The following is a 26,409-nucleotide window of genomic DNA, read 5'->3' on the forward strand; positions in this document are numbered from 1 at the left end:
TTCCCTTAGAGAGGGCTGAGAGGGACTCATTTGGGGATGCTCACCCTCCATGCAGCTAGTCCTGGAGCCCAGTCTGCTAAAAGAAGAGGGCAGGGGGGTCTTGTCTGGCAGTATCATCCTAAAGCCAGAGTCCTTCTGTGTCTTGGTCACTCCAGACCCCTGGGAGCTCTCCCCAGGGCTCAGGGCTGCTACCCCCGTGCCCTGCGCCAAGCCCAACCTGCTTCAGCAAACAGGTACTGGGGCCAAGAGACAGGAGGGGGCAGGTAGGAGGCGGTGAGATGGTGCTTCTCGGTGTGTGTCCCTGTGGGGTGGGGGCTGGGACACATGGTGCATTTCCATGCTGTGGACTCTCCTCTCTTTCTGATCCCCAGAGGTCCCCTTTCGCTAGACCCGAGCTAGCAGCTGGGTGAGAAATGATTTCCCCTTGCCAAGAAATACTGAGGCAGTGCAATCATTGTTCCAGCAAAGATCAACTCAAGTCTGAGTTTTTTCAGAATAAAAAAAAAAAGGAATACATTTTAGAGTCTCTTGAATGAAAACCTGAACGTGCCTGGGATATTTTCTTGCTATGCTAAGCCACTTCCCAGGGCAGAAACACCTGGAGGGAACATCTCCCATCAGCTCGTCCTCCCGACTACCCCGCTGCTTGCCCGCTGCTCGCCAAGCCTCTGCCTATGAGGACCCCAAATGGCCCGCGGCTCCGGCTAGTTGCAAACCTGCCTTTTGTCTTCACTGCAAGCTCCCCCGGCCCATCCCAAGAGCCGCTCTCCCCTTGCCAAGACAGGGTCCTGCAGTCTCAAGGGCCTGTCTGTGGGGTGCCAGCTGTACCCCGGAGGGTCCTGGATGGAGAGGCCAGGGCATGCATTGAAGGGTGGTGCCTGGGGTAGGGATCAGGTGAAACCCGTTTGGATTAAACAAGAGCAGCAAGCATCTCCAGGGGCTCAATCTGAGCCACGATGGCTTTTCTCTACTGAGGAAATCAATGGGGCTACCTTTGCTTGCTGTTACCGGTGCTTCCATCTCCTTGAATGCAGCGGGGCAGTGCATTAGTCAGGGAGCCCGGGAGGCCAGGGTATCATGCTGTTTTGGGATGATGTTGTCCATGCCCTCCCTTTGGTTGCTCCCACCCAGCTCCCTCCTGCAGGGGCTCGTGTGTGTGGGGCATGACTCCTATTACCAGGCTGGGCTCTGGCCCCCTTGCTGGTCCAGGGATGCATCAGCCACACTTATTGCATGCAGGGGTTTAGCAGCGGGGCAGGGGGAGGCCTTCTGGCTCCAGCCCCGCTGGAGAACTATTGCCAGAGCAAAGCCATGGCGGATGGAGCCAGGAGGCCACGTGCAGTGGGTCTCGCTCTACTGGAGAGGCGTCGGCAAGGCAGGCCCTCCAAGGTGACCTGCTCGGGCCGCACGTGTTCCAGCTGGCTGGCCAACCTCTGCTATTATTAGTGCAGTAGGGCTTTATCGGGGGCAGGATCTTTCCCCTACGCAGCTTTCCAGAATCCCTCAGGGCTGCGTATTTTTGCTGGCAGCTCCCCTTTGCTGTTTGGGGTCAGGGGGTGTCTTGTTCTTCTTGCTAAGGACAACCCAAGGTGCCTGGGTGCCCGGCTGAATTTCAGCCCCTTTGGAGGTATGGGCAAGGGAGTAGGGCTGGGGTTTGAAATGAGCTGGAGTCAACAGGTTGGGCCGCCCGGGGCATGTTCTCTACCTGGGATCTCTCGAGTGTACATTAACCACCTTTTCCACAAACGGGACATTGGCTGCCGTGGCCCCCCTGCTTGCCCTGTGGCAGGTTTGGGTGTGATGCCTTGTGTCATGTCGGGGTTGATGGCTGTTTTACTAAGAGGCTGGATTTGTTTAGGGTGGGCTGGATAGGCCTGGTAGGGGTTGGACTAGATGTGATGTCTGGAGGTCCCGTCCAGCTCCAAGGCTCTGGATGCTATGACTACACAGGGAGTTTGGTTGGGATGAGGGGCAGGCTCCTTCCACCACTGAGGCCAGGCTGAAGGTGGGGAGGGGGTAAATACCAGCCCTAGGAAAGCCCAGGGGCCTGGGCTGAGGGTAGAGGGGGCGAAGACACCAGACACCTCATGTAGTTCATCCAACAAGGCCTGGCTCCCAGGGGAACAGTGGCAGGTGCTTGCGGGTGTCCTGGTCGCTGAACACTGCTAGTGAAACAGGCCTAGTAAGAGCCCTTTCCCCCTCCGCGATGCAGCTCCTCTCACACAGCCCCTTGCAGCCACGAAGCCCTGGGCTGGCACCTGCCACAGTGCAACCACTCGAACGTGCCTCCTCCCGTCCATGCAGGGACTTGCTGCTCGTGGTGTGGAGGCATCACTAGCCCATGGCAACAGAGGGGCTGGACCGGAGGGAGCACGATGTGGCTAAGGAGGAGGAGAGGATCCTCATACTCAATGAAATCTGGAGGCCGTGGCCAAAGACCCGCAGGAGAGTCCAAGGTAAGAGCGTGAATGCTGCCTGACAGCACTGAAAGAGGCCATCGGGGTCATCTAACCCAGGTAGGACAGGAGACCCTATTCCCTTCAACCGCAGATGTGACCCCCCCCACAACATCAGCTTCCTAATTGCCCTGATGGTCCTTGATCTTCTAAGTCAGGGGGCAGCAACTACAGCTAGCGGAGCCACGGCCCGGGGGTTTCAGCGGCGTTTGGCAGTGGGGGCTTCTCCAGGTGAGGTGGGGAGAAGCAGCAGCTGCAGTGATGGTGTCTGGGGGCTAGCTCCTGGGTCATCCCCACCCGTAACCTGAAACAGCTGCCGACGGCTGTGCAAAGCACCTGTCCCTATAACCCTGTCCGTGCTGTGTCTTTGCTGCTCCCAGGGGACTCACCGGAGCTCAGATGGCGAGGATGTGGCCCCAAGCCATTGCTTTGGACTTGAACAGCATTTAAAAAATACCTCCACCTGGTCTTTCCAGCGGGCCCTGCCAATTTGTACAGAGCCCGTTTCCACCGTTCCCTGGATGTTTGACTTCCCAAAGAGCTCTATACAACCCAAGGCAGGGGGTGGGGAGCGGGGTCAGCAGCAGGGTTGGTCTCAATGGGATCAGCTGGTCTGGGAAGGAATCTCAGAAACCTCCGTGGAATATTTCAGCCATAATGAAGCTGCCCCTCGGGGGCACTTGCTGCTCCATGGTTAATAATTGAGCTGGCTGCAACGCGTCTTTGTGCTCCTGCCATCCCTGAGGCCCCTGGAGCTGACCGTGGTGGGGTGGATGTGACCCCCATGCCCCCCTTGCAGGCTGCCTGGACTGCGTGAAGCGCCAGCTCTTCCGCGTCGGCGAGGACTGGTACTTCCTCTTCGCTCTAGGGGTGATAATGGCCATGATCAGCTTCGTCATGGATTTCACCATCAACACGTTGCTGAATGGTAACTACAGGTGGGGGGGCTCACGACTCTGTGCTAGTGAGCCAGGACACCTGGGCTGCTTTCCTGCCGCTGACCCTCGGCAAATGCCACGTGGGTTTCATGGGGACGGCACCGCAGTACAGACCTGCCTGTTTTAGCTGGTGCGCCACACTGGGCAATGGGAATCGAGTGCTGGAAGCAAGTGCGGATGCCTGGGGGAAAGATGTGGTTGCGTGGACACCCAGAGGGGTCCACACTAGGCTGGACTGCCCCGTGATGGTCCCAGGGTGTTGTAGGTGGGGTATCAGAGTAGATGGACCTCAGCGGGTCCCAGCAGGGAGGGGTGCAAGCTACCAGATGAGCCGCACGGCTGGGATATGTCACTGGCCCATGCCCATGTGCATTTCTATGCCCCTGTTTGCCTATGCTTATTTTTCAGCACACAGGTGGCTTTACCAAGAGCTGGGGGATTACTTAGTGCTGAAGTACCTGTCCTGGACCATGTACCCCATTGCCCTGGTTGCTTTCTCCACTGGCTATGCACAGAGCATCACTCCGCATTCGGGAGGTGAGTGTGATGCTCCGCAGCTGGAGGCTGCCCGTGGGGGGCTATGAGCAGACTGATCTGCTAACGAGCTGGCCTGCACAATGGAAGAAGCTCACGACCAGTGCCCATATCCCAGGAAACCTTCCTGCGGTTGGCATGAAGTGGACCTCTAGCTGCTCAGCTCGGCAGAGAGACCAGGTGTCATGGCTGAACAAGCACTAGACGGATCAAGAGTATCTTCTTAGAAACTATTTCAGTTGCAAAAAAAGAGCCATTAGCTCAGGGACAGGTGATGACCTGCTGCTTGCCTACAAGCTCCTTAAATGGTTGAACATCTTTCTGTGGGGCATGGGCTGATGGGAGTCCAGGACACCCCAAGGACCACTGGAGACTCAACTCCCTTCATATCCCGCAAGGGTCAGGAGTTTGGGGCACTGGCAAGGCAGCAGGTAGCAGTTTGCATAGCTTCAGCTGTCCCGTGTATGGGCTTAGTGCGTAAACAGAGAACTTGACTCTCTGGGACTGGTAATCAGGATTTCCACTGGCACAAACCACCAACTGGGGACAAAACCCCTTAGCCTCCTTGCAAGCAGCAGATACCTCTTTTCCACTCTTGGAAACCAGATAAAACTGAAGACTTCTTGGGTAGAGCCAGCCCTTCTGTCTGCCTTTGGGCAATCTAATGGCCTCTGGTCTGAACTGCAAGTGTCCTGCTCAGAATACACCCTTGACCTTGTTGGCATCAGGCCCTAGCTAGGACTTGCCCTGGAAATGCAGAAGTGGAGACCCAGATGTTGCCACCTTCATTTCCTTTAGGTTTGGATCACTGTGTGGCACCCAGATGTGCTCTGATGTGTCCCCCATTTCTGGGCTTTTCCAGGCTCTGGCATCCCGGAGCTCAAGACCATTCTCACCGGGGTCATGCTGGAGGACTACCTGGCCATCAAGAACTTCGGAGCCAAGGTGGTGGGGATGACCTGCACCTTGGCCGCTGGGAGCACCATCTTCCTCGGCAAAGTCGTGAGTGTCTCCAGACCAGCTTCACAGCTGGTGGGGATGGAGGGGTGGATATAGGGCTGGCAACTGTGGAGTGCTACCATGGAGTGGTTCGTCCACTGTCAGGGTTAGCGTGAAGGTATGGCAAGGAGACCGGGCCAGACAACAGAGTTGCTGCAAAGAAATTTTCCAAATTGTGGGTGAGATGTGGAGATGTAGAGATGTGGGGATGTCCAGGGAATGGGAGCCCACCCCAGCCGGGGCAAGTCGTGCAGCTCCTCTCACTTCAGAGGGGCCCTGAGGATTTACATCAGCTGAGCATCTGCTTCCAAGTCACGGCCCGGGAAGGGAGCCTGATAGCTGGGGGAGCCCTCTGGTTCGAGTCACCCCAGCGGCTTCGGAGCCCAATGAGAGATGGGACATGTGTAGACCTGGGCTAATAGGCTGTGATTCATAGCACAATAATTAGCCTGGAGGCAGGGTCATACGAATAGAGCTCTCCTAATTCTGGTTCCCGAGCTAGAATGAGTACAGCTTAGTGCCTAGAGGTCTAGTTTTGCCTTGGCGTGTGTTAAAATAAAAGCCATTTTGCAAAGGGCCCAGCTTCCCCGGCTGTCTACATTTGTTTTGGCTGCCGTTAACTGCAGCTTTCCCCTTAATTTCAGAAAGCCCTGTTTGGGAATGATTACAGCATGTCTGTAGCACTTCTAACCCTCGAATGCCCGATGTGTGCGTGCAGCCATTTGCCAGCCTTAAAGCAGCTTTTTGCCCTAGCGCTGCATCTCCTGTGAACCCGGTTCACCAGAGCATCCCTGAAGCTTGCGTGTTAGCAATCCCTGCAGTGAGAAGGACCTCCCTCGGCGGCCTGCGCCCATACGTTTCACTGCGGGAGGAGTTGTAAGCAGCTGAGGGTAAAGCATGAACTGATTTGACCCTAAGCTGAAGTCAGACATGTGCTGGAGGTGTTCATTTAAAAATAAGAAAGTGTTACTATGGTCCCCCTCGGCGGGGTGGTGGGAACGCCCCTAGGAATAGCTCCGCAATGCCCAGCTGCAGGCTTTGCAGGCACACGGGAGGGAGCATTGGTTCCCTCTAGTGACTGTGATGTAGGGAGCGTGAAGGTCTTGCCACTACTGGCAGGTGTGCTGCCTTCTCCTTTCGCATGGCAGGGAGTGCAAGGGTGCTAGGTGTGCTCCCTTGGGGGCCCGTGTGAGCTGGATGGTCCTGGTGCCTGGCGTTCGCCGTGCGGCGCTATGGCACATGGATTTGTTGATTCATTGCAGCACAAGGTACCAGATAATCTCTGGAGAGGGTCGGCTCTCATGGGCTTTCCAGCTCACACCCTTGCCCAGAGAAGTTCAGACGATCGCTGGGGCCAAGTTCATACCTGTTGCTCCAACTGCACCGACGTCAGCCGCTTACACCGAGGCTAAACTTGGCTGTCGGGCTTTTGGCCGTTTCTCCGAACTGAAACTCCTGATTTTCAGACCATTGCTCTTTCGGCAAAGCATTCAGAGTCCCACGCCCCTTCTCCTCCAGGGTCCCTTCGTCCACATTTCCAGCATCATGGCTGCCTATTTGGGAAAGATTCGGACTTCAGTCATCGGGGAGTACGAGGTAAGGCCAAGACCGGGGCAGCACCCTGTTGATGGGGGAAGGGGAAACTCGGGGCATCATGCCCGCTCCCCAAGACTTCTCTTCAGCTACCAGGCTGATGTGTTGATTTGCATCTCATATGCATATTTTAGCGGTTATTTAGTTTAACAGACATGTATTGACATTCTTAGTTGTGATGCGTTATTATGCCTTTGGAAATAAGGAATGGCATTTTTATTAATCCCCCCACCTGATTTTTGTCAAGCCACTTGGAATGAAAATCAGTATGCAATGAAACATGCAAAACACCAGCAGCGAAGGCATTTCTTGTTGAAAACGGGTTGAAGGTATAAAAAGGTCTGTCAAACGTTTGCATTTCAGATGAATGCATGCATTAAACAAAGTCAATATTATTTGTCATCAGTGAATTCAGCTGGTTGTTTCCAGTCCCCGCGTGCTTCAAGAGTTTAGAGTTGGGAGATCTCAGCCTTTCCCAGCTAGCTTATATTCGTAGACTGGAAATGGAAAAGAAGCTTTCTTGGGTTTTTTTTCTGACTCGTAACTGGTTTCTAAACTTTGAATAAACACGTTATCATAGGATCATAGGGCTGGAAGGGACCTCAGGAGGTCACATCTAGTCCAACCCCCTGCTTGAGGCATCCCTATCCAAATCACCCCGTACTAGTGCTTGTGTCTGACCTGTTCCTAAACCTATAGATACAGCCCTATCGTGCAGCTACAAGGCACATTGCCCCCAAACCGCGAGGAACACCCCAACTGGTCAAAGGTAAGGGAGGGGGACGAGGGCCTTCTCGAGGTCCTGCCGCTGCAACTGAGCCAAACTGAAATGACTTTAGTCTCTCTGTATCTGCCAAAAAGTCCCCAGCTAGCAAACCCTGGTTTCTCTCTTCAGTGACTCTGGTTCCAAGTGCTTAACCAAGGACTTCTCCTTGTCTGCTGGTTTGCTATTCTTTAAAACATCGGTAGGAAACATACACTGCTTGAATATTCTGCTATATTTAAATATTTTAATAGATTTGGGTAGTTAGTTTAAGCCTTGATATTGGCTATCAATCGCTAAAGGAAAATATATTTTATTTAAATTAAAATTAAAAAAAAAAATGAGTCCAACTACTAGATGAACAAGCCCTCGGGCAGTGCAGTTGTGATTCTCCCTTGGGGCTAAAGTCGGAGGCCAAACAGCTCTCTTCTGTGTGTGTTGTCCCCCTCTTTCCAGAATAAAAGCAAGCAGAATGAAATGCTGGTGGCAGGAGCTGCTGTTGGGGTCTCGACTGTCTTTGGGGCGCCCATTAGCGGTAAGAGTCTCCCAGGCGTGATGTGCAATAACCTAAATTTCAGAAGGGAACAGTCAAAGACTTCCACTCTGCAAATGATAAAACGGGACTGATACAGCCCTGGTGCGGCTCCCCCAATGGCTACGCACCCAGCCGTGGTGTTTGGGACTCACTATGCTGGACCTAGATGCTCTTAAGCTTCCCATGGCTTGGGTAGGCTGCAATTCTCTTGCCTTGCTTGCACTGTCTAGGCACGAGCTGGTTGTTCCCCCTTTAGAGCCCATCTGCCCTAAATTCCCAGACCTGACCGCTCCCCAGTCGCTGAAGCACGCATTTTTGGAGAGGCCCAGCCTTGTGACTGCTCTGGTGACCGGTATAACTCCTTGGGGGATGCATGAGAGGGAGAAGCAGGCAGACGGGTCTGCTTTGTAAGGGTTTCTCAATGCAATGCCTCTTTACTTTCACTAGCACAAGGTCTCAGTAAAAACACGTCCACCTAAGAACACCTACATGGTATAAGTCGGGCTCCTCTCTGTTCAGCTTCTTCCTCTACTGCATGTGGCCTGTCATCTGAATCATGGACTCTGTCTGTCTGTCCCTCCCTCTCTGACTGTTGCATCCAGAGCCCAACCACTCTCCTACCCAAGCCCCCTGCACCATGGCTGGCAAGATCCCCTGCCTTTCATGCTCTCCTGGCTACCAACCACCAGCCAGATCCACCTCTCCTTGCTTTAGCTCCTATGTTTTAGCTTGTCCACTGTATTGCCAGGTCTTCCTATCCAAATGGCAATAAATCTGGATAGTCCACTCAGCCACCCTAGACATATGTATCCGTACTAGTCCACTGATAGCTCGCTTCCCTCCCTGCTAAGAAGTGACTTCTTTGTAGCCACCTAACAGGCAGCATGACTGGCAAATCAGGCCAGGCAAAATGTGTCATTAGGACAGTGGAGAATCTTCCATGTTTTCCACGGGGGCATTTTAACACTCTCATAAAGGCTTTATCCCCATGCTGAGATCTTGTCCCCATGAACAAGCAACTAGGACCCTTTGGGAGCCTGTACACCTTCCCTAGGGTGCAGTGTGCAGGCAGGAGCACACAGCTCTGTCTGAGATGTCCCCAGCTCCTGGATGCATCTAACTCACAATGGGAGTGTCTACACGTGCTTTTACACTGGCTTAAAGTCACTGCACAGTAAATGGAAACAGGCCGGCATCTACACGTTCAGGCATTAAAGTGCATTAATGCTGTGTGTGGACTGACTTGGGACTAAAATTAGTCCCAAGTCAGTCCACACACACACACACACACACACACAGAGCGTTGTTGCGCAGTAAAGCATCTACACGTGCATTACTGTGCAATAACTAATTAGACATACATTTTTGATGCAGGTATCAAATTTGCGCCCAAGTTGGCATGAGTTGCTCTATTTACTGCACAGGACAGATGTGCACTTGTAGATGCACACTGGTACTGTGCAGGAATCTTGGTAACTGCGCAGTAAATGTGCACGCGTAGATGTGCCCAGTAGGTATCTTGTACCATTAGCACCGTAGAGGTATGCCCGGTACCACCGTAGTAACCAGAGACCTGCTTTTACCCAGGGGTGCTGTTCAGCATTGAGGTGGTGTCTTCTCACTTTGCTGTCAGGGACTATTGGAGGGGCTTCTTCTCAGCCACCTGCGGGGCCTTCATGTTCCGCCTCCTGGCCGTCTTCAACAACGATCAAGGTAAAGAGGACGGCGGCAGCTGCATGGCAAGGCGAGGGTGCCACGGCTGGCAATGACAAGGGGGTGGTGGTGGGGGGACAGGCTGTACCAGTCAGGCACAGGATGGCTGTGAGCCACCAGTGGGATTGTTTATGCCGCTAAAGTGATTTACAGTAATTGTGTAGGATTCCCCTAAATTTCGGTCGAACCCAGCTGATTTAATCCCTGCTAAATCCTCAAGCGCTTTCCCTTAAGGAGCTGCTGTATAATAGCCATACCCCCTGCGTTGTGGTCCTGCCTCCTCTCATGAAAGAAGCAGGGCTGGCATGGAGGTGAGATAGCTCATGGGGGGTTTGATAGGACATCAGGGGATAAAGTTATCCAGCATGGATGCATCCTGCTGATTCACTTGGCAGTCAGATCAGGCGGGCCCTATTCATTAATTCAACCGCAGCAGTGGAAAAGGAGTCAGAGACCTCTGGAAACTTTGCCAAGGGGGCAAGGGATTGTAGAGATGCTGCAGGGAAAAATCCAGTGCTTTGGCTCACTTCTGTCTCAGCTAATAACATTTTTGTCTTATTACTGCCCTCGGCCCTTTCTCCTGATGTGTTGTGCGTGGCTTTTTTTTTGTATGCCATTAACCCTCCGCCGTGCTCCACCTGCGTTTCAGCCGTGGTAGGATGATTCCCTTGCACGTCTGCGGGTATAGTTTGTCAGGCCCTGGCTATACCTTGGCCTAGCCTACTTATGAGTCAAGTATCACCAGTGTGTTTTATTTTTCTGGGAAAAGGATTCATCTCTTTTTCCAGGACAATCCAGAAAAAGATGCTAGTCTTTGAAAGCAGACTGCTGAGGTTTAGCCTGCGTAACCCTTCTGCACCCAGCTAAAAATCAGCTCTTTAATAGGCCACGCTGTGTCTTTGATGACTTGGATGCTGGTGAAAGGATCTTGGTCTATCACATCTTGTTCTGAACACCGGGGGTGCAATTTCAGACACGGCCGCGCTGGAAAAAATCGATAGACTCCCGTGGTGTCAGCCGAGGGGACTGCAGACAAACAAAGGGAAGATTAAATGAGACGCGCAACCTCTGACGGTCTGCTGCACTGAAGCATAAATGGCTTTGGCAGCCTGTCAGCCCAGGCTCTAATGGATGTTTGCTTGTGGCATAGCCATTTGGTGTGATTAGTGGCCTTGGGGCCACAGGCCGGGGCTGAGATGTGCTGGTAGTGCTGCGTGGCTGGGAGAAGCCAGGCCTGAGACCGCAGTGGAGTGCATTTGAGATGCAGAATGCTGCTGGTTTTGGTCCTGGGCAAGGTACTTCCTAGCAGGACCCCAGACTCTGCAGCCCAGAGCTGTGTCAGGTGCATCACCCCAGGTGGATATATTTCTTGCTGGGGTCGCTTGATCCCAGCTGACTTCCCGCTTATGGTGGGGCGGGGGCTGGACCCGACGATCTCCCTTCCAGCCCCTAACGTCTATGAAATCTAGGAACCCCTGGTCCCTGCACTGCTGCTGTCCTCTACATCGTGTCTCCTTTCCTGGGAGCCCGTGGGAATGCCGCATCTTCCGAGTGACCACTCGTGGAAACCAGGCTGGGTCTGGCACCGGAGTCATACACCCCGCTCCTCCACTCCTGGCCATCGCCCCATGCTAACCGACTAATATATAGTGTTGAATCACCCTGTGCTCTCGCTGGTAATGACTTGTGACTCTTCCCTTCTCCCAGAAACCATCATGGCTCCCTTCAAGACCAACTTTAAGATCGATTTCCCCTTTGACCTCCCGGAGATATTCTTCTTCATGATTCTTGGGTAAGAGCAGGTCCGGTCTCGGCTGCTGCTTTGCCTTTGCTCAGGGCAAAGATGTTGCCTTTAAGAGGAGGAAGGTCAAGCAGATCCTTAAGTGTCCTGGGATTTAGGACACCTGGGTTGAGGTCCTACCACTGTGGTGGGCCAGTCACTTTTTTGGCCTCAGTTCCTCATCTCTAAAACAAGCAGCAGCCTCACGGGGAGGATAGTACCTCGAAGGATGTGGGGTGCTCTGATGCCCGGTGATGAGGGGTGTTCAAGTGCTGGATGGATGTTATTAGCCAAGCCTAGCAAGACCTCTGTCCCTGGCCTCTTTATGTTCCCAGAGCACAAGCGATCACCTTGGAGCGACTCAGTCCACCTGACCCTGCACTAACCAACACAACGAGCCCCACGAGCCAATGTGTTGTAAATATTCATGGCCCAAATCCTCAGCTCCTGACTTAATTTTGACTCCTTCCAGCTTGGAAGTAACTTCCCTCATCTCCCTTGAAAATGGTGTTGGAGTAACGCTGTATCCCCACCCCGGGATGTGTCCCTGGGTCTGACGTGGAGAGATGGGTTGCAAAGTCACATGCTAGACAATTAGGAAATGTCAGAATTAGTGGCTGGGACCACCTCGATTTGCCTTCTTGTGCGTGTGCACCACGACACCAGCCTGAGCTGTCCCTTCCCTGCTCTGCAATGTTAATGACTATGCCTGGTGATAATTAATGACCCCTGAATGCCCACATGGGGCTGTCTGGAAGGATGCAGAGGCAAGAGGGAGACCTAGCCCCTCTCACCTCCCTTCTCACTTCTCCACAGGGTGATCTGTGGGATTATAAGCTGTGCGTATCTCTTCTGTCAGCGCTGGCTCCTGGGATACATCCGGAGGAACAAGCTCACTGCCTGGCTGATGGCAACGGAGTAGGCATGCTGGAGGGAGGGCTTTTTACAGCTCAGTGCAGTGGGCTGGTGGGTGTGCTTGGAGACATGTGGATAGCTCTGTGTGCGTATAGCCAAAGATCTCCCCTGCCCTCTCTTCATCCTGCCAACCTCCCGACCCGCTCTGCTGCACTGGATGCACAGCCTGGTCCTTATCCCCCCAGAATTAGCACAGCATCTGGCTGCCTCTTGGTCCTATCCAAGGTCCCTTGTGCCCGGCAGGCAGCGGAGACCCATCCGCACCCTGGAGTGCTCTTCCTTCTGCTTCCAGCTGGACTCCCCATGCTCCCTGCCCCATGGCGAAGGTGGGCTCCCCTCCCTGCTGCAGCTGGAAGAGGAAACTGCCCCTTCCCTGACACCTTTGCTGGCTGCCAGCCCCTGCTGAGGGGAGAAGGGAGCATGAACATCATAGGCATCAACCTTCAGGGACCTCTGAGGTGACAGTCCAGAGCAAGAGCGGTTGGGGAAGGGCTGTGTGATGTGTGTGTGACTGACCTGCCTCTTTCAGCAAGCCGGTGTACTCTGCCTTGGTGGCCCTCCTGCTGTCCTCCATCACCTTCCCGCCCAGCCTGGGGCAGTTCATGGCTTCCAGGGTAAGTCCTGAGCTACCCCTCCGGGTCCTGTGTGTCCTCTGATCACTGGGGATGGAGTTGCCCACACCAGGGTGTTCCTGTCCACACCTTGGAGAGGGAATCTGGCCCCTTCTCCACATGTGGCTTCACTTAGACTTTCTTCCTAAGCTTGGCTACACTTCCAGTCCCTCTCTGCAAATTGCTCGTCCCACTTCCTATGTCATCTTTGTCTGCCCTGAGCTCCCTCTGAAGCCAGCACTGGCCCTGAAGCTGGTATCCCAGTCTTGATATGACTGTAAGTGTTTCGGGCTGGGGCCAATTTTACACATGAGCAATGCCACAGATGTCCATTGAGTTACCCTTGAAGGCAGCTGGCAGCAGAATCAGGCCGCGTCTCTGAGGACAGCTGTGGCGGCCAAGAGGAGGTGGGCCTGTGGGGGATGCATTCATTGTCTCTGCTAGTGAGACCTCCTTCCTTCCTTCCTTCCTCCCCAGCTCACCATGAAGGAGTATCTCTCCTGCTTCTTTGACAACCAGACCTGGGGTGTCCTTTCCCAGAATGCCTCGCTGGCCAGGCCTCTCCAAGTTGACCCAGAAAACCTCTGGATGGAGTGGTGGGACCCTAACATCACCATCTATGGCAGCTTGGTGATTTTTATAGTGATGAAGGTAGGCAGGGTGGGCAGCAATGCAGGGCAGACCTACCGGAGGTAATTTTGGATGAGCTGGTGGAGGTCCTGGGAGCAGTGCAGTTGCTAGAGCAGAGCTCAGTGAAGACTGCAAAACCCACCCAAGAAGCAGCATCTGTTAGCATGCATTGAACAGTGGGCTGGCCTGGTGTGGCTGCCACTTGTGCATGAACTAGCTCGCTGAAAGCTGTGATGGCAATGCAGCCTTCCCTGGGGGAAAGCCCTAGTCTGGTTATGGTTAGGGAAAACCCTGTGTGGATTGAGAGGAAGCCTGGCTGGCAGCTCCTGCGGTGCCCACCTGTCTCACGCTTGGTCCTGAGACCCAGAAAGGCTTTGAGACCAGCTCAGCACAGCCCTTGCAGCCCAGGCCAGGAGAAGACTTCCTTCCAGGTGCCCCGAGCTGCACCTCCTGGGGAAGGGAGGGAGGGCCACCTTGTGATGTCTCCTTCACTCTTTCTCCCTCTTGTCTTTGGTTTTCAAGTTCTGGATGTTGATCTTGGCCACTACCTTGCCAATGCCAGCTGGGTACTTCATGCCGATCTTTGTGTACGGTGAGTCTGTGTCACCCTGGGAGGAGAACCATTTCTGCAGCCGAGCCTGCCCAGAGCATCTTATTGAACCCATTACCGCAACTGGGCATACGGACAGCCAGCTGGAGCAGCTCGTGCATCTCCTCTGCAGAGAGAGGCTGGTGGAGTCCCTCAGCTCTCCAAGGCTCACTCTGCAGGAAGGTCTTGAGAGAGAAATCCCAGCAAGGCCCATTTGCAGCCCCGTGAGCTCAGGTTCCTGCCCCGGTGGGATGTACAATTGGCTGTCGATCTGTGCATTTGAGCTTCTGCCCCACTCTGGACCCACTATAGACCTACAGGCTGGGCATGGTTTGATTTCAGCTCTGACTCTTTGTCCAGGTGCTGGAATTGGGCGTTTGATTGGGGAAGTGGTGGCCTTTCTCTTCCCCCATGGCATCAAATTAGACGGCGCCGCTAACCCCATCATTCCTGGAGGGTACGCGCTGGCTGGTGAGTCTGCAGTGTGTGAACTCCTGTTCTGAGCCCTTGCTAGGGAGTAGGAGGTAACGAATGAGGCTGCAGACACTACACTTGCAAATGCAGGAGTTCAGGGGTTGGACCTGTAGCTTCTGCAAAGCCCTGGGCCCTGGCTACCTTAGATCTGGTTGAGGCAGAAGACCTCACCCATCTGAGAGCTGGGCCATAGCAAGAGGTCATTGCCTGTTTTCTTGTCTTCTTGCCAGGGGCAGCAGCGTTCTCAGGCTCCGTCACTCACACCATTTCCACCGCCTTGCTGGTCTTTGAGGTCACGGGGCAGATTGCCCACATCCTGCCCGTCATCCTGGCCGTGCTCATTGCTAACGCTATTGCCCAGAAGTTCCAGCCCTCCTTCTACGACGGCACCATCATAGTGAAGAAGCTGCCCTATTTGCCCCGGATCAGGAGCAGGCACATTGAGTGAGGCCTCCTCTCTCCTTTGGGAGACTGTGCTACCGCCGGGTGGATTTTGGAGGGGAGCTATGTTGGCCTGGTGGGTGGGTGGCAAGGCAAGCTGGAGCCAAAGGGGATGGGGGTTGGAAACCAAGCCCTGCTGTGGTGCGGTGACCACCCTGTGCCGGGTGTAGGGGCAGGGCGGTGGTACAAGGACCATCCTTAGCTTGGCTGGACATGGTAAGGACCACCAAGCCTTCACATCAGTCTGCCTCTGGCTCACCGCACCCAGGAGGTGCTGGCAGGCCAAGGGACCTCAGCGCAGGGTTCATGGAGAGAACTGTCCTTTCCCTCTCTGACCTTCGGCCCTTCCTCCTCCAGCTCCTACCGCGTGACCACCGACCAGTTCATGAACACTGATTTTGCTGTCCTGCCCAAGGGGGCCACTTTTGAGGAGATCCTCCAAGTCGTGACTTCTACGGATGACTTGGAGTACCCCATCGTGGAAAGCGCAGGTACCAGAGGTGGGGCCGTGTCCCCGATGACATCCCCGGCTGTCCCCGTCCTCCTGGGGCTGTTCATTCTCCTCTCTAACCCCCTCCCCAGGGCTTTAATCCCTTCTTCCTTCCACTTCCCTTTTTCTTTTTGTCTATGATATGAGGAAATGTTGGAAAAAACAGGATTATTTCTTCAAATACCAAAAAAGAAGTGTTGTAAAGAGGAGGGTGACTATTCTCTGTGTCCGTGTGGGACAGGACAAGAAGTAATGGGCTTAAATTGTAAAAAGGGAGATTGAGGTGGGATAATAGGAGGCTGGACCCGATGATCTGCAAGGTCCCTTCCAGCCCCTAACAATCTATGAATAGGATGAACTTCCTAGTTGTGAGGGCGGTGATGCACCGGAGAAGATGCCTAGGGAGGCAGTGGTGTCACTAGCTCTGGCAGGTCCTACGGGCAGGTTAGACAAAGACGAGATGGTTTAGATGGGGATCATCCTGTCACAAGCAGGGGGTTGCACCCCATGACCTCTTGAGGATCCTTCCAGCCCTATTTCGTCTATGGTTTCAGCTCCAGATGCAGGAGCTGAGCATTGCGGCTGCCCGACTTCTGCAGGTCTGGGCGATGACTGGGTCAGACCCGCTGCCTGGGTTGGACACACCACTGGGTTGAGACAATTGCCTTGGAAATGGCTGGTGTTTCCCCTTAGCTGTAGGGTCACCGAGGAAAGGAGTTGCTGCTGCAATGGTGTAAGGGGTCTGAACCACCCGTCCACTGCCTGTGCAGAGTCCTCTCCCATCTTTCCCCTCCTTCATCCCCAGAGTCCTTGTTGCTGGTGGGCACAGTACCACGATCTGAGCTGGTCAAGTTCCTCCAGACCCACGAGGATGCCAAGCTGTCTTCCCAGGAGGCTGGGGAGAAGGACAAGGTAAGCCCAGAGCCCTTGTCTCCCTTGCTCCCAGCTCTGCAGGGGAGAGATCCTTAAGGAAGCGGCTACCATTGCCCCCATTACTAAAGAGGCTGAGTGAGTATCCGGTTGGGATGGGCTGATGGCATGGAGAAGGTGCAGACCTTGGAGAGCAATCAAGGCTGATGAGCAAGGATCCAGAGGAGGGGGCTGGGAGGTTTCCTGGGCAGGAAGAGCCTCTGCTGTAGGAGGGGTGCCTGCATGTCCCATGGTAGTGTCCTCATCAAGGCTTCCTGGTTGTGTCTAGCCCCTTTCCATAGCCTGTGTAGGATTGCTCCCTACCTGGCATTGGAGAGGTTGGAAATGCAGCTGCGGGCACTGTGCACAAGCACCCTGCTTGTTCGAGACAGCACCCCTCTGCCTCTGTTTCCCTCCCTTACAGGCTCTCTGCAGCGGGACACTAGGAGAAAACTGCACCATCAACCCCATCACGTTCCAGCTGTCCCCTTGCACCTCTCTGCACCAGGTAACCACACCGGAAAGGGGCTTTGGGACATGCGGCGCTGGGCCCAGCCAGGGGAGGGGTGGGACTGCCCTGGCTATTACCCTGATCATGGTCTCCAGCTGCAGCCAGGAGCCACCGCAGCTGGGGTGGAAAAGCTCCACGATATCCACAGGTAGACACTTGCTTTACTCCAGCCCTGACAACCCACCCCGAGGCACTGGGATGCTGGTGAAGCCAGGTCCCTGTGCATGCTCTTCCTGGAGATGCTTAGTGCTAACGTGTTCACCGAGCAGTTCCTAGCAGCTGTCTCCCCAGGTCGACACGGCGTGCATTCAGGGCTGCTTCACTTGCAGACGGGTGTGCGTGTGGCCCGGACTCATGGTGGGGAACAGCAGGCTAAAACACATAGGGAGACACACTCAGCACAGAAGCAAGCTCCCCTGCCCATGCCTATCTCCACGTCCTGTTCCAGCCCGCTCCCCTTTACACAGTGCTGTGAGATGTGCTGATGGGGGGCACTCGGTACCAGCCGGAGTTAGTCTGGCTTGTGTTTCTTCCCCTGGGCACTCACATGCAGGGAGGCCGGCATCTAGTGTCGGGTGGTGGGTACTGCAGAGTTGCCTTCTCTGCCGGGAATTTTGGCAGGGCAGAGCAGGGAGCCTTTATCCCTCCTTGTCCAGTGAAGTTGTCCAAATCCGTTCCAAACAGATGCCCTGGGCTACCAAATCCAAGTCACCCCATTGCACAGGGGGAGAGATGCCACAGGGCAAGGGATGGTGAGGGGGGAGGAGACCGCCCCATGGGAGATGTCTGGAGAGGGTGCAGATGATTTGGGCTCCCTCTGTGTAGAAGCACCCTCTGGATCCTGGGGGCATAGACACACAGGCCTCTCGTCCTGCCTGGCTGGGCGAATGACACCCCTTCCACCGAGGAGGTCAAAGCCTTTTGCAAGGGGGAAGGAAGCCCACCTTGCAAAAATAAGAGCTTGGGACTTTTGAGTCCAGTTGCCAGCAGCTGCCTCCTGCAACCCCATTCATGGGACACAGCTTCCTCACCCCTGCAACCTCCCCCTGCAACCTCCCCCCTTCTTGCAGACCCACCACCTGTTTGAGCTGCTGAATCTGCAGCGTGTCTTCGTCACCTCCCTGGGGAGAGTCATCGGGGCTGTCTCAAGGAGCGAGGTATGGGCTCTGCCCGAGGGGAATCAGGACAGCTGGGGCTGGGGTGGTGTCCAGGGAGCAGGGGGATGTGCAGAGGCCCCAGGCCCCATCCTGTCTTGGGCAAGGAGAGGGTGTGGGCAAAGTGGCTGAATGACCCTCCCTTCTGCAAGTGGGGTGGGGGCGTCATTCATTCCCCAGCTCAGATGGTGGGGGTGAGAACAGACCGCACGCCTGCCAGGAGCCTTGCACACCGGCTGATTTCTCCTGCAGGTGAAGAAGGCGATTGAAGATCTGGCAAATCCGAAGACAGCCAAGTGAGAGACTATGAGCCTTGGAGAACAGCCTGCTCCCTGTGCCCTGCCTGCCCCCCATCCCTGCAGCAACGAGCAGGGCCGGGGATAGACACAGATCCAGTGCTGGAAGGAGACCACATAGCTTGCTCCCCCAAAAACATTTCTTGTACATTAAAGTGTTCCTCAAAGCTTGCCTTTCCTTCCTGCTCCTGCCCCAGGCTCAGGGCAGGAGCCATGCATGTGATAGCAGATGTGCCTGTAGCTCTTTGCCCCTGAGAGCCCAGCCCTCACCCGTGATAGCAATAGTGCACTACGTCAGGATGAGCAGTCAATGCAGAGGGCAAGTCCAGGCTACCATGGCTGTAACAGGGGGACACATGCTTGGGACACAGGGGCTTGGGGCTGCTGTCACCCTCTAGACCCACTAAAAGTAAGAGCTCACTACTTAATCCCTGGAGTGCTTTTCCCTTGTTCGTTTGGTACAGAAAGTCCAGGGTCCAGATATCACCGGTTTCTAGAGCAGAGGGCGACATCCTTTAGGAGCAATGGGCAACCCCAGTCACTGCTCTGACTTGGCTGCCACGGTTGCCCCCCGCCACCCGGCTCCCTTGGTACGTGGGGCTCTCCCTTCTCCACAGTGTCACCGAAACCCCTCGCTCCCCAACAACTAACAATATTCAAGCATTGTGGGCTGGATAAAATCACTCCGGCCCATAGACTGCCAACATTGGTGTAGAGAGAGGCAGTTAGGGGGCACGATGTGTCTATAGGCATCTCCTTCTCCCATAGCATCCCTGGGCTAAAGCTGCTGTCCCCATGCGATCCAGTGACTAGCTGCCCGAGCCCAAGTCGAGCGATATGCAGGCCTGAGGACTTCCCGCCAGCCCCCGGAGGAAATGCTGCGGCTGGGGGGTTATGCCCATAGCAATGCGACTGCCTCCGCTGAAGCCCATTGTTTCCAGTCCCGGGGTGCATTGGATCAGAGACAAAGCCAGGCACATGCAGATCTCATCGATCACTTTAATTTCTCCAAGGATACAGAACATAGGGAGGAAAAGACGTCACAGCCGCTGCAGCAACCCCGCCTGTCCCCGGGGGCCCGCTCCCCTCGCCGCTGCAGGGAGCGTTGCTAAGGCGCACAAGATCCATCTCCAGGCAGCACGAGAGAAACCAGCTGGGAGGTTACACAGCTCACTGGGAAAGCAGACGTGTCGGCTGTGTTGCACTGTACAGTGTCTGGCCAAGGACGGAGGCATTCGGGCGATGCTCTGGGGCGGCAGAGGATGCACAGCCATACGTTATGCTCAGCTGCAGGAAGAACATCCCTGCAAGTAGCTTTCTTTAAAGTCCCAGATTTAAGGTGTCCTCTTCAGAGGCTGGGAGTCTGCAAGGGATGTCGCCCTCCACCCGGGTCCTATTGCAGGTGTCAGCATCAAGATGCCTCCTTCACATCAGCTGAATATTATCAGTTATTCCCCAACTCCCTAAGGTAGTTTGGGGTTCCCATCTAACCCATTTCCTCTCTCTCCCGCAGAGAGAGCAGGGTAGGGACCTAGTGTGGGACAGTAGGGTCCATGCACAGCACGAGACACCTAGGCAGATGTGCACAGTGATAGTGCACAGAGCCCAATGTGCACAGTGATGGTGGTAGATCACCATGCTGCGGGGCACAGACCAGGCACAACCATATTGTGACCATATCCTCAAACGGGGATGCTATAGCCTGGTGAGGAGGGCAGGGCCATTCCTGCAGACCCTCCTCAAGCAGCTCCAAGCTCCTGGATGCCATCGCTGGCACATGCCTGGCATTTGAAGACCATCGAGAGGCAGGAACCAGTGTAACCAGCTTGCCTGCCATTCGCCTTTAGGCTGGGCTTTGCAAAGAAGCCCCAGGAAGGTCGAAGCCTGGTTGCTACTGGAGTGAAATGGGACACGGGGGTCTAACAACCTTTGAAACTCAGGCTGATTCCCTCCTCCTAGCCAGCTCATGCTTGCACCTTGCCAAAGCCACCAGTGCCAAGGGTTAGATGGAGCCGAATGCCTCTTTGCAACAGGGCAGGCTGAGGAGCCTGGGGATGGGCCTGTATTTAAACCTGCCAGGAGCTTGTCTGAGCTACACAGAGACAAGAAACCAAAGCATTGGTGCATAAGCCACACACACACGCTGGAAGATCCTAGGACAGACGGCTGCAGCTGCAGAGCAGGTATCAAATGCACAGGGAAGAGGATGCCTTTTGGGCGCTTCCCAGCCCTCGAGGGAGCCCGGCTGTGTCTGCCACCCCCCTCGTTCTTGCATCAGTGACACTTAATGCAGACCAGTGGCCTCGGAAACAAATCAGAGCCTCAGCTGTGGTGTGTGTGGCATCAGTCCAGATGTGGCCTGCTCTGGAGGACTAGACGAGGCGCAGTGAGACAGCCTCTTCCCTGCCATCCTCTGTCTAGACAGTCACTGCTGCGGGGGCCTTCTCCCCACACACCACGGTGAACCCAGAGGCGGCTGCTTCTGCAAGTCTCCAGGAAGCCGGGGCTGAACGGGCGCGAGTGATCTGAGCGGAAGATCTCCCTGCTGCCCCAGCCCTGTCCGCTCGCTCCTGCGCTGGGGAGAGCGGGGAGGGAGCATCTAGTTATAAAACACTTCATCCTCCGAGAGGGAGCTGCTGTCCACGTAGCGGAGGGAGCTGGTGAGGTGCTGCTGGAGGGTGCTGCTCGCGCTCTCCTGCTCTCTGGCTGAGCTGGCCGGCTCCTTCTCCATGCTTCCTAGCTGGGAGCTCCTGGCGTGGGGGGAGCCACAGGGCAGAGCCCCCAGGGAGGGGAGGCTTGAGTTCCACTCGTCTGCCGTGGGGTGTCCCCGGGGTGGTGGGGACGTGCACGTGGAGGGGCAGAAAGCTGGCAGGATGCCTTCTAGCTGCGGGCTGCTGATCGCCTGGGGACTGGGCAGCATCTTTTCCTGTAGGTAGATGCCCTCCAGGTCTGCAAGCAAAGGTATTTTGAGATGGGGGGAGGTTGTTAGAGACTCAGCAGGGTAAAGGAGACTCTCAACTTGCAGGGCCCTGAGACAGAAGCACCCCAAGGCCAGCAACTGTTTTGGCAGCTACTGATTCTGGGCGCCCATCCCGAGACCCCGATTCTCAGAGGTGCTGTGCACCCCAGCGCCCTCCCAATGCAGCTCAGGGTGTTCGGTACATCTGGGCCCTGATCCTGTCCCAATGCTACAGCTGTCATTGGCTTTGTGGAAGAAACCCCAGGGAGGCAGAGCTGGCTAGTCAAAGAGGAGTCTGTGATGTCCTAGACAGCCTCTTGGAAGACGCTACACAGGGCCACGGCCAGATGGTTTCTGGTGCAAGACACCAGTGCGTGGGGCATCGAGATCCCAGCCAGAATCTGTTGCACACCAGTGCCACAACACACAAAGTGTGGCAGCTGGGCCTATTTCTGCTGCTCCCAGAGCGAGGGGAGCTGACAAGGGACTGCAGCCCTTCCCGAGGGCTCTGGGTTTGCATGCTTTGCAATCAGTGCTGGAAGGGACCCGATCAGCATTTGCAGGGGAGATGACTTCTGAATGGGGGCACCAGCAACATTGCAGCCTGATCCCAACAGAGCAGGGAGGAGGTACCTGGAAGCTGTATGACATCCTGGGAGCTGCCCCCATAGTTGATTTCGTCATCATCTAGCGAGGACCAAGCACTCAGGGTGGCTTCGGTGATGGCAAATTGCTCCGCTACACCTGGACGGGACCACAGGAAACCCAATGCAGGTGAAGAGGGGATGGGAGAGAAGCCAGGCCAGGCTCTCACTGTGGTTGTCCCAGGGAACCATTCCACTGGAATCAGTCTCAGCCTGGATCAATTGTAGAGTAACCAAGAGGCGCATGTGGCTTTTCCCTGGTAAACCCACAGGGTCCATCAGTGCTACCAGGCTGGCTCAAACCATGCTCCATCCACCTCATGTCCTGTCTCCAGCAGTGAGCAACATCACCAGCTCCAGAGGAAGCTCCAAGAAACCCTGGGATGGGATCACCTGTTCCTATCCTAGTGCAGGGGGTCTCCGTGGCTAGACAAGAAGGTCTAAGCTTTTAGGTCCTGCCCGCCCTAGGCAGCCCATTGGGCTAGCCTGGTTAATGCATACCGGTTTTGGTAGTCATGACATAGCAGCGTGGCCAGCCCGCTGTTCACCCCCCACCCTGCTTGATTACATACCCAGTTACCCCGGTCAAATTAGGGAACTCTTCAGGACAAGCCCTGGATCTGCGGGGAGACACAGGCATTGCCGGACTTGTCGCTTTCCTGGCAGCTACCTGCTGGGGGGGTCTGCAGCTGCCTTGCCCGCGACTCCCCGTCTACCTGCTGCAAATCGTGCCTCCTTCAGCTCATCGGTGAGGTAGGAATACTGGTCTTCGTCTGGCAGCGATGGCTCCCAGCCCGACTGCGGGGCACTCCAGCCTTTCCACTCGATGAGGTGAGCCACCCGGCCCCGGGCCATGGCTGTGGGCTTGGTGATGTGATCCTTGATGGTTTGGACCAACCCTAGAGCAGAGACATGGGGTGAGCTCGATGGAAGCAGGCAAGGTTGGGAGCTCCTGGACCGATTGCACTAACACTGGGCGTGGGAGGAACCATCTGTATTACAGTCTGGCTTCCTTTCTGGATGGCAAGTGCACCATGGTTTAATATCTCCCTGCAGCAGCACCCCATCCCTCCAGCCCCACACGGCCTCTTCTTGCCACTCTTTCAGTATGGATGATGCTTTTAGGCATTTTCCCCGGAGCCTCCCAGCTTTGCTTTGGCACGTCTCATTGAACAGAGAATTACCGGACACTTCGCTGGCAAACACTGCCTCTCACGGAGGGTACATTTCTATGGCACTCACATGCAAGCCTTAGCTGCCCTCAATAAAGCCCAGCAAACAGCGACATTCGAGTGGCACTAGACGTGGTCATTCCACGCAGAGCGATGCTACATTTCACCATAGAAAATGTCCCTTTCTTTTTAGGAGTGAATTAAGCACTGGTGGGAGGGGCTGGAGTGACGGCCATGGGAAGGAAACTCCTCGGGATGCTCTGATGAGAGCATATGGAGCCCCAGATCAGGTACAGCATTGCAATGACAAGACTGGACACTTCACCCACGTCCTGGAGACAAGAAAGTTCAGGCTCCAGAGCTCTCCCATCCCATGGCTTTGCTTTTCTACTGAGGTTGCTACCAAGAGGGTCAGATACTGCCATGGAGGGGGTGATCCTTTTGGCACTGGGGACAGCAGTCCATCAGGAATGACACTGAGGCCTATCAAACTCATTATGCCTAAACCAGCAGCTACAAAGTCACCACACTTAACAAGTAGGGGTCCAATCCTCACATACATCTAATAGGACCAGCCAGACCCACATCAGAATTGGAGTAGGTACCTGCTTTTGGTACTTTGCTGTCCTCAGCGATTTGGGCTGGATCCGGGGTGAAAACCCCTGCAGCTTTGGGAGGCAGGTCACCAAGGGGCTGCCCCAAAGCCCATTGAAGCCAGTGAGGTGCCTGCTAGGGATCAGGCCTTATGTTGGCACAAGTGGCAACCACCTGTTTTAGAGCTGGCTTCATCACACGTGCTGCAAACATGCCAGCCCCACCGAGTGATCTTGGAGCATCCTTAGGGAATGAAGAAGTTCATTTTCAGGTCCACTTTCCCTGCTTTGGGTCTGATTCTGGAAAAGGCAGTCAAGGCCCCATCAGGAAGGGGTCTGACAAAGCTTGGGGATTTGGCTATGCTGGGTATAAAGCACTGACTCTACCTCCGGGAAGGCCATGTCCCACGCAGAGCTGGGATGGGGCTCTAAAAAGTTGTGTGCGCATCTCTCACTGGGTGCATCGACACGTGCATTAACGTGCTTTAGTTAATTAAATCCATTGTGAGGTACTAGGCAAATGTGCATTAACTAAAGAGCGTGGTTTTAAAGTGCTGCTTAATGTGCATTAGTCTATTTTAATGCACATTAATTAAAAAGCATGTTTTTTTAGTGACACTTTAATGTGCATTAAAATAGGCAAATGAGCCTTAAAGTGCATGTGTAGACACACCCTGTCTCTCTCTCTGGGTCCCCCACACCCTCCATTTCTAGCTCCTGACTAGACTTGCACACGCTGCATGGCCATAGCTGCTGCTTGGTTCTGTCTGGATGCAACACCTCAGAGATGTCTCCCTTGCCAGAGCGGTCACCGGATTCATTGCTTCGACAATAAGGATAGGAGCCGGGGATGGGATGGAGAATCGCCTGGGGAGGCAGTACTGGGTTGTGAATCTCGGAGTGGCCATCTTGCACTGGACTCTGTGTTCATTGGGGAAAAACTGAACATTTGGGGCTTTTTCAGGGTTTGTGGGCAGAGGGAGAGGCATTTCCACCAAATCACCCCAAAGCCTTCTTGCTTCTCTGCCCAATTTGCCAGGGCCGCTTCCTCCCCAGTGGCCACCAAAGCCGAGCATTTGTCACTCAGCCGTGGGCACCATGAGCTTCGCAGAGGAAAGGGAGTCTGGCCAGACAGCTTAGTGACTGCTGTCTCCATGGAAACAAACACTTTATTAATCTCCACATTGCTCAATTAATTATGCTGGTGGACAGCACTGCTCTGAGAAGATCCTGGAGCTGAAAAATTGCCCTGGCTTCACCGGGCATGCGAGAGCCCGGGTCCAAATTTGGGACAGGCTCCCATGCCTTGCTTCTGCTTGGGCTGGACCCACACAGGGAGGGAGGCAGGGAGCCCCAGCCATAACTATGGGGGGGATTTAGAGGCATGCCCGAATGGCAGCCCCCGTAGAGCCGATGCAATGGGCTGCTGGAGGGGAGCCTGCCGTGGGGTGCCAGCAGCCCACATCAACCTCCGCAGTGCCCAGCACCCACACCCCAGGGCACCAAAACTCCTCTGGCCCTAACCCTAACCCTGCTCTAGGCAATGGCATTCACCCCAACCCCAACCTTAGGCCGAAGCAGTGACCAAACTAAGGCCTTTTAGCACATTCAAGTCAAGACTCAGGTGTATCTCAGGTGTGTTAGCCCATATCAGAGCCTTTGGGAGGACTGCAGGGCTTGTGTGACCAGCGGTTGGGCACAATAATGATCCTTTTTCTCTTCCCTAGAGCCAAGTCCTGGCTCTTCTCAGCCCCGTGAGCTCTCCCAGGCCTGTTCCTCTGAGATATCAAGGGTCCTTGCAAATTGGCTTTGGAGGGAGTCAGGCGGGATGCCACCCAGGTCTGAACAGGGACAGCACAGGACTCGAAACCGTTCCCGGGGGCTCTGTTTAAATGGGGAATGATGAGAGTCCCGCCGCGAGTCCCCGAGACAGTTTTCTCAAACGCTCGGAGCCCCGAGTTTCACCCCCTTGGAGCGAGACCTGGCAAGGGGGGACTCGAGTGTCTCCAGCTGGGGCTCCGCTGATAGAAAGACGAAGAAGACGGGAAGACGGGAGGGCTGGTCTTTACCTACCCACCAGAGAGGAGGTCGCCAGGGCCGTGACGTTGTAAGTGCTGGAGCCCGACTTGGAGTTGGAGAGAATCCCATGGGAGGTCTTGAAACATTTCTGCAGAGACAGGAGACGGTAAAGGTGGCGGGGGGGGCTCTGAGCAGCCTTAGCCACATCCATGCAGAGGGACAGGAATGACGGAGGAATCCTGTAGACCTCCGAGCTAAAGGAGCCCCAGACGGCTCAGCAGCCCCAAGCACTGATGGTACCTGGGGGCGACTTCTTCCCATCAAAGCTCAGTATGAGCTGCCCCTCTTACAGTAGCACCCTGTGCCCCTAAGGCTTGTCTGGACACGGGAAACCAAGTGAGGCAAAGAGCAGCCAGCTTGCGCTCACCTGCAACGGGTCCCAGCAGAAATCCATCTGGTTTTCCTGAAACAGAGCAGAGGAGAACGCCTAAAATAATGGCCAGTCCCAGAGCTGCCCCATCTGCAGGTGCCCCCTCCTCCATCATCCCCTGCATGGCTTTTATGGGACGGAGATTGCCGCAGCACTCCGGGGAGGGTGGGTTTTGTCACTTCTGGGGGTAGCACTTAGCACAAGGAAGCACCGAATAAGACTCCTGGGCACGGCAGATGCCTTCCTCCACCAGGAGCTCCA

The 26,409-nt window shown here is 55.1% G+C and overlaps 2 protein-coding genes across 8 annotated transcripts in view; one reads left to right on the plus strand and one right to left on the minus strand.

Moving 5' to 3' along the window:
• The window catches only part of LOC102380162 (chloride channel protein ClC-Kb), a 22,495-nt gene extending 4,003 nt beyond the window's left edge, over positions 1-18,492 (plus strand). For 2 of the 7 annotated variants that reach the window (XM_025203684.1, XM_025203681.1), the window contains exons 2-21: positions 2,305-2,456; positions 3,256-3,384; positions 3,803-3,931; positions 4,791-4,930; positions 6,446-6,523; positions 7,740-7,818; positions 9,406-9,531; positions 11,239-11,323; positions 12,128-12,229; positions 12,412-12,684; positions 12,756-12,840; positions 13,315-13,488; positions 13,990-14,059; positions 14,417-14,527; positions 14,761-14,974; positions 15,329-15,462; positions 16,267-16,373; positions 16,795-16,878; positions 17,952-18,038; positions 18,288-18,492. In XM_025203684.1, the coding sequence (XP_025059469.1) occupies positions 2,342-2,456; positions 3,256-3,384; positions 3,803-3,931; positions 4,791-4,930; positions 6,446-6,523; positions 7,740-7,818; positions 9,406-9,531; positions 11,239-11,323; positions 12,128-12,229; positions 12,412-12,684; positions 12,756-12,840; positions 13,315-13,488; positions 13,990-14,059; positions 14,417-14,527; positions 14,761-14,974; positions 15,329-15,462; positions 16,267-16,373; positions 16,795-16,878; positions 17,952-18,038; positions 18,288-18,335 (2,370 nt within the window). In that variant the 5' untranslated portion in view covers positions 2,305-2,341 and the 3' untranslated portion in view covers positions 18,336-18,492. Of the gene's footprint in view, positions 1-6; positions 234-371; positions 2,183-2,212; positions 2,457-2,550; positions 2,688-3,255; positions 3,385-3,802; positions 3,932-4,790; positions 4,931-6,445; positions 6,524-7,739; positions 7,819-9,405; positions 9,532-11,238; positions 11,324-12,127; positions 12,230-12,411; positions 12,685-12,755; positions 12,841-13,314; positions 13,489-13,989; positions 14,060-14,416; positions 14,528-14,760; positions 14,975-15,328; positions 15,463-16,266; positions 16,374-16,794; positions 16,879-17,951; positions 18,039-18,287 lie in introns of those variants that run through there. The other 5 variants (XM_025203679.1, XM_025203683.1, XM_025203685.1 and 2 more) reach the window with 5 other exon arrangements.
• Positions 18,493-20,674: 2,182 nt separating this feature from the next.
• FAM131C (family with sequence similarity 131 member C) overlaps positions 20,675-26,409 on the minus strand; it is a 14,285-nt gene continuing 8,550 nt past the window's right edge. The window contains exons 3-7 of the mRNA XM_006023250.2: positions 26,146-26,181; positions 25,773-25,866; positions 22,651-22,833; positions 21,924-22,034; positions 20,675-21,280 (exon numbers count right to left, since the gene is read on the minus strand). Coding sequence (XP_006023312.1) covers positions 20,931-21,280; positions 21,924-22,034; positions 22,651-22,833; positions 25,773-25,866; positions 26,146-26,181 — 774 coding nt within the window. The 3' untranslated portion in view covers positions 20,675-20,930. The remainder of the gene's footprint in view (positions 21,281-21,923; positions 22,035-22,650; positions 22,834-25,772; positions 25,867-26,145; positions 26,182-26,409) is intronic.

The sequence above is a fragment of the Alligator sinensis genome, unplaced genomic scaffold (assembly GCF_000455745.1).
Source record: "Alligator sinensis unplaced genomic scaffold, ASM45574v1 scaffold512_1, whole genome shotgun sequence".
Lineage (NCBI taxonomy): Eukaryota > Metazoa > Chordata > Crocodylia > Alligatoridae > Alligator > Alligator sinensis.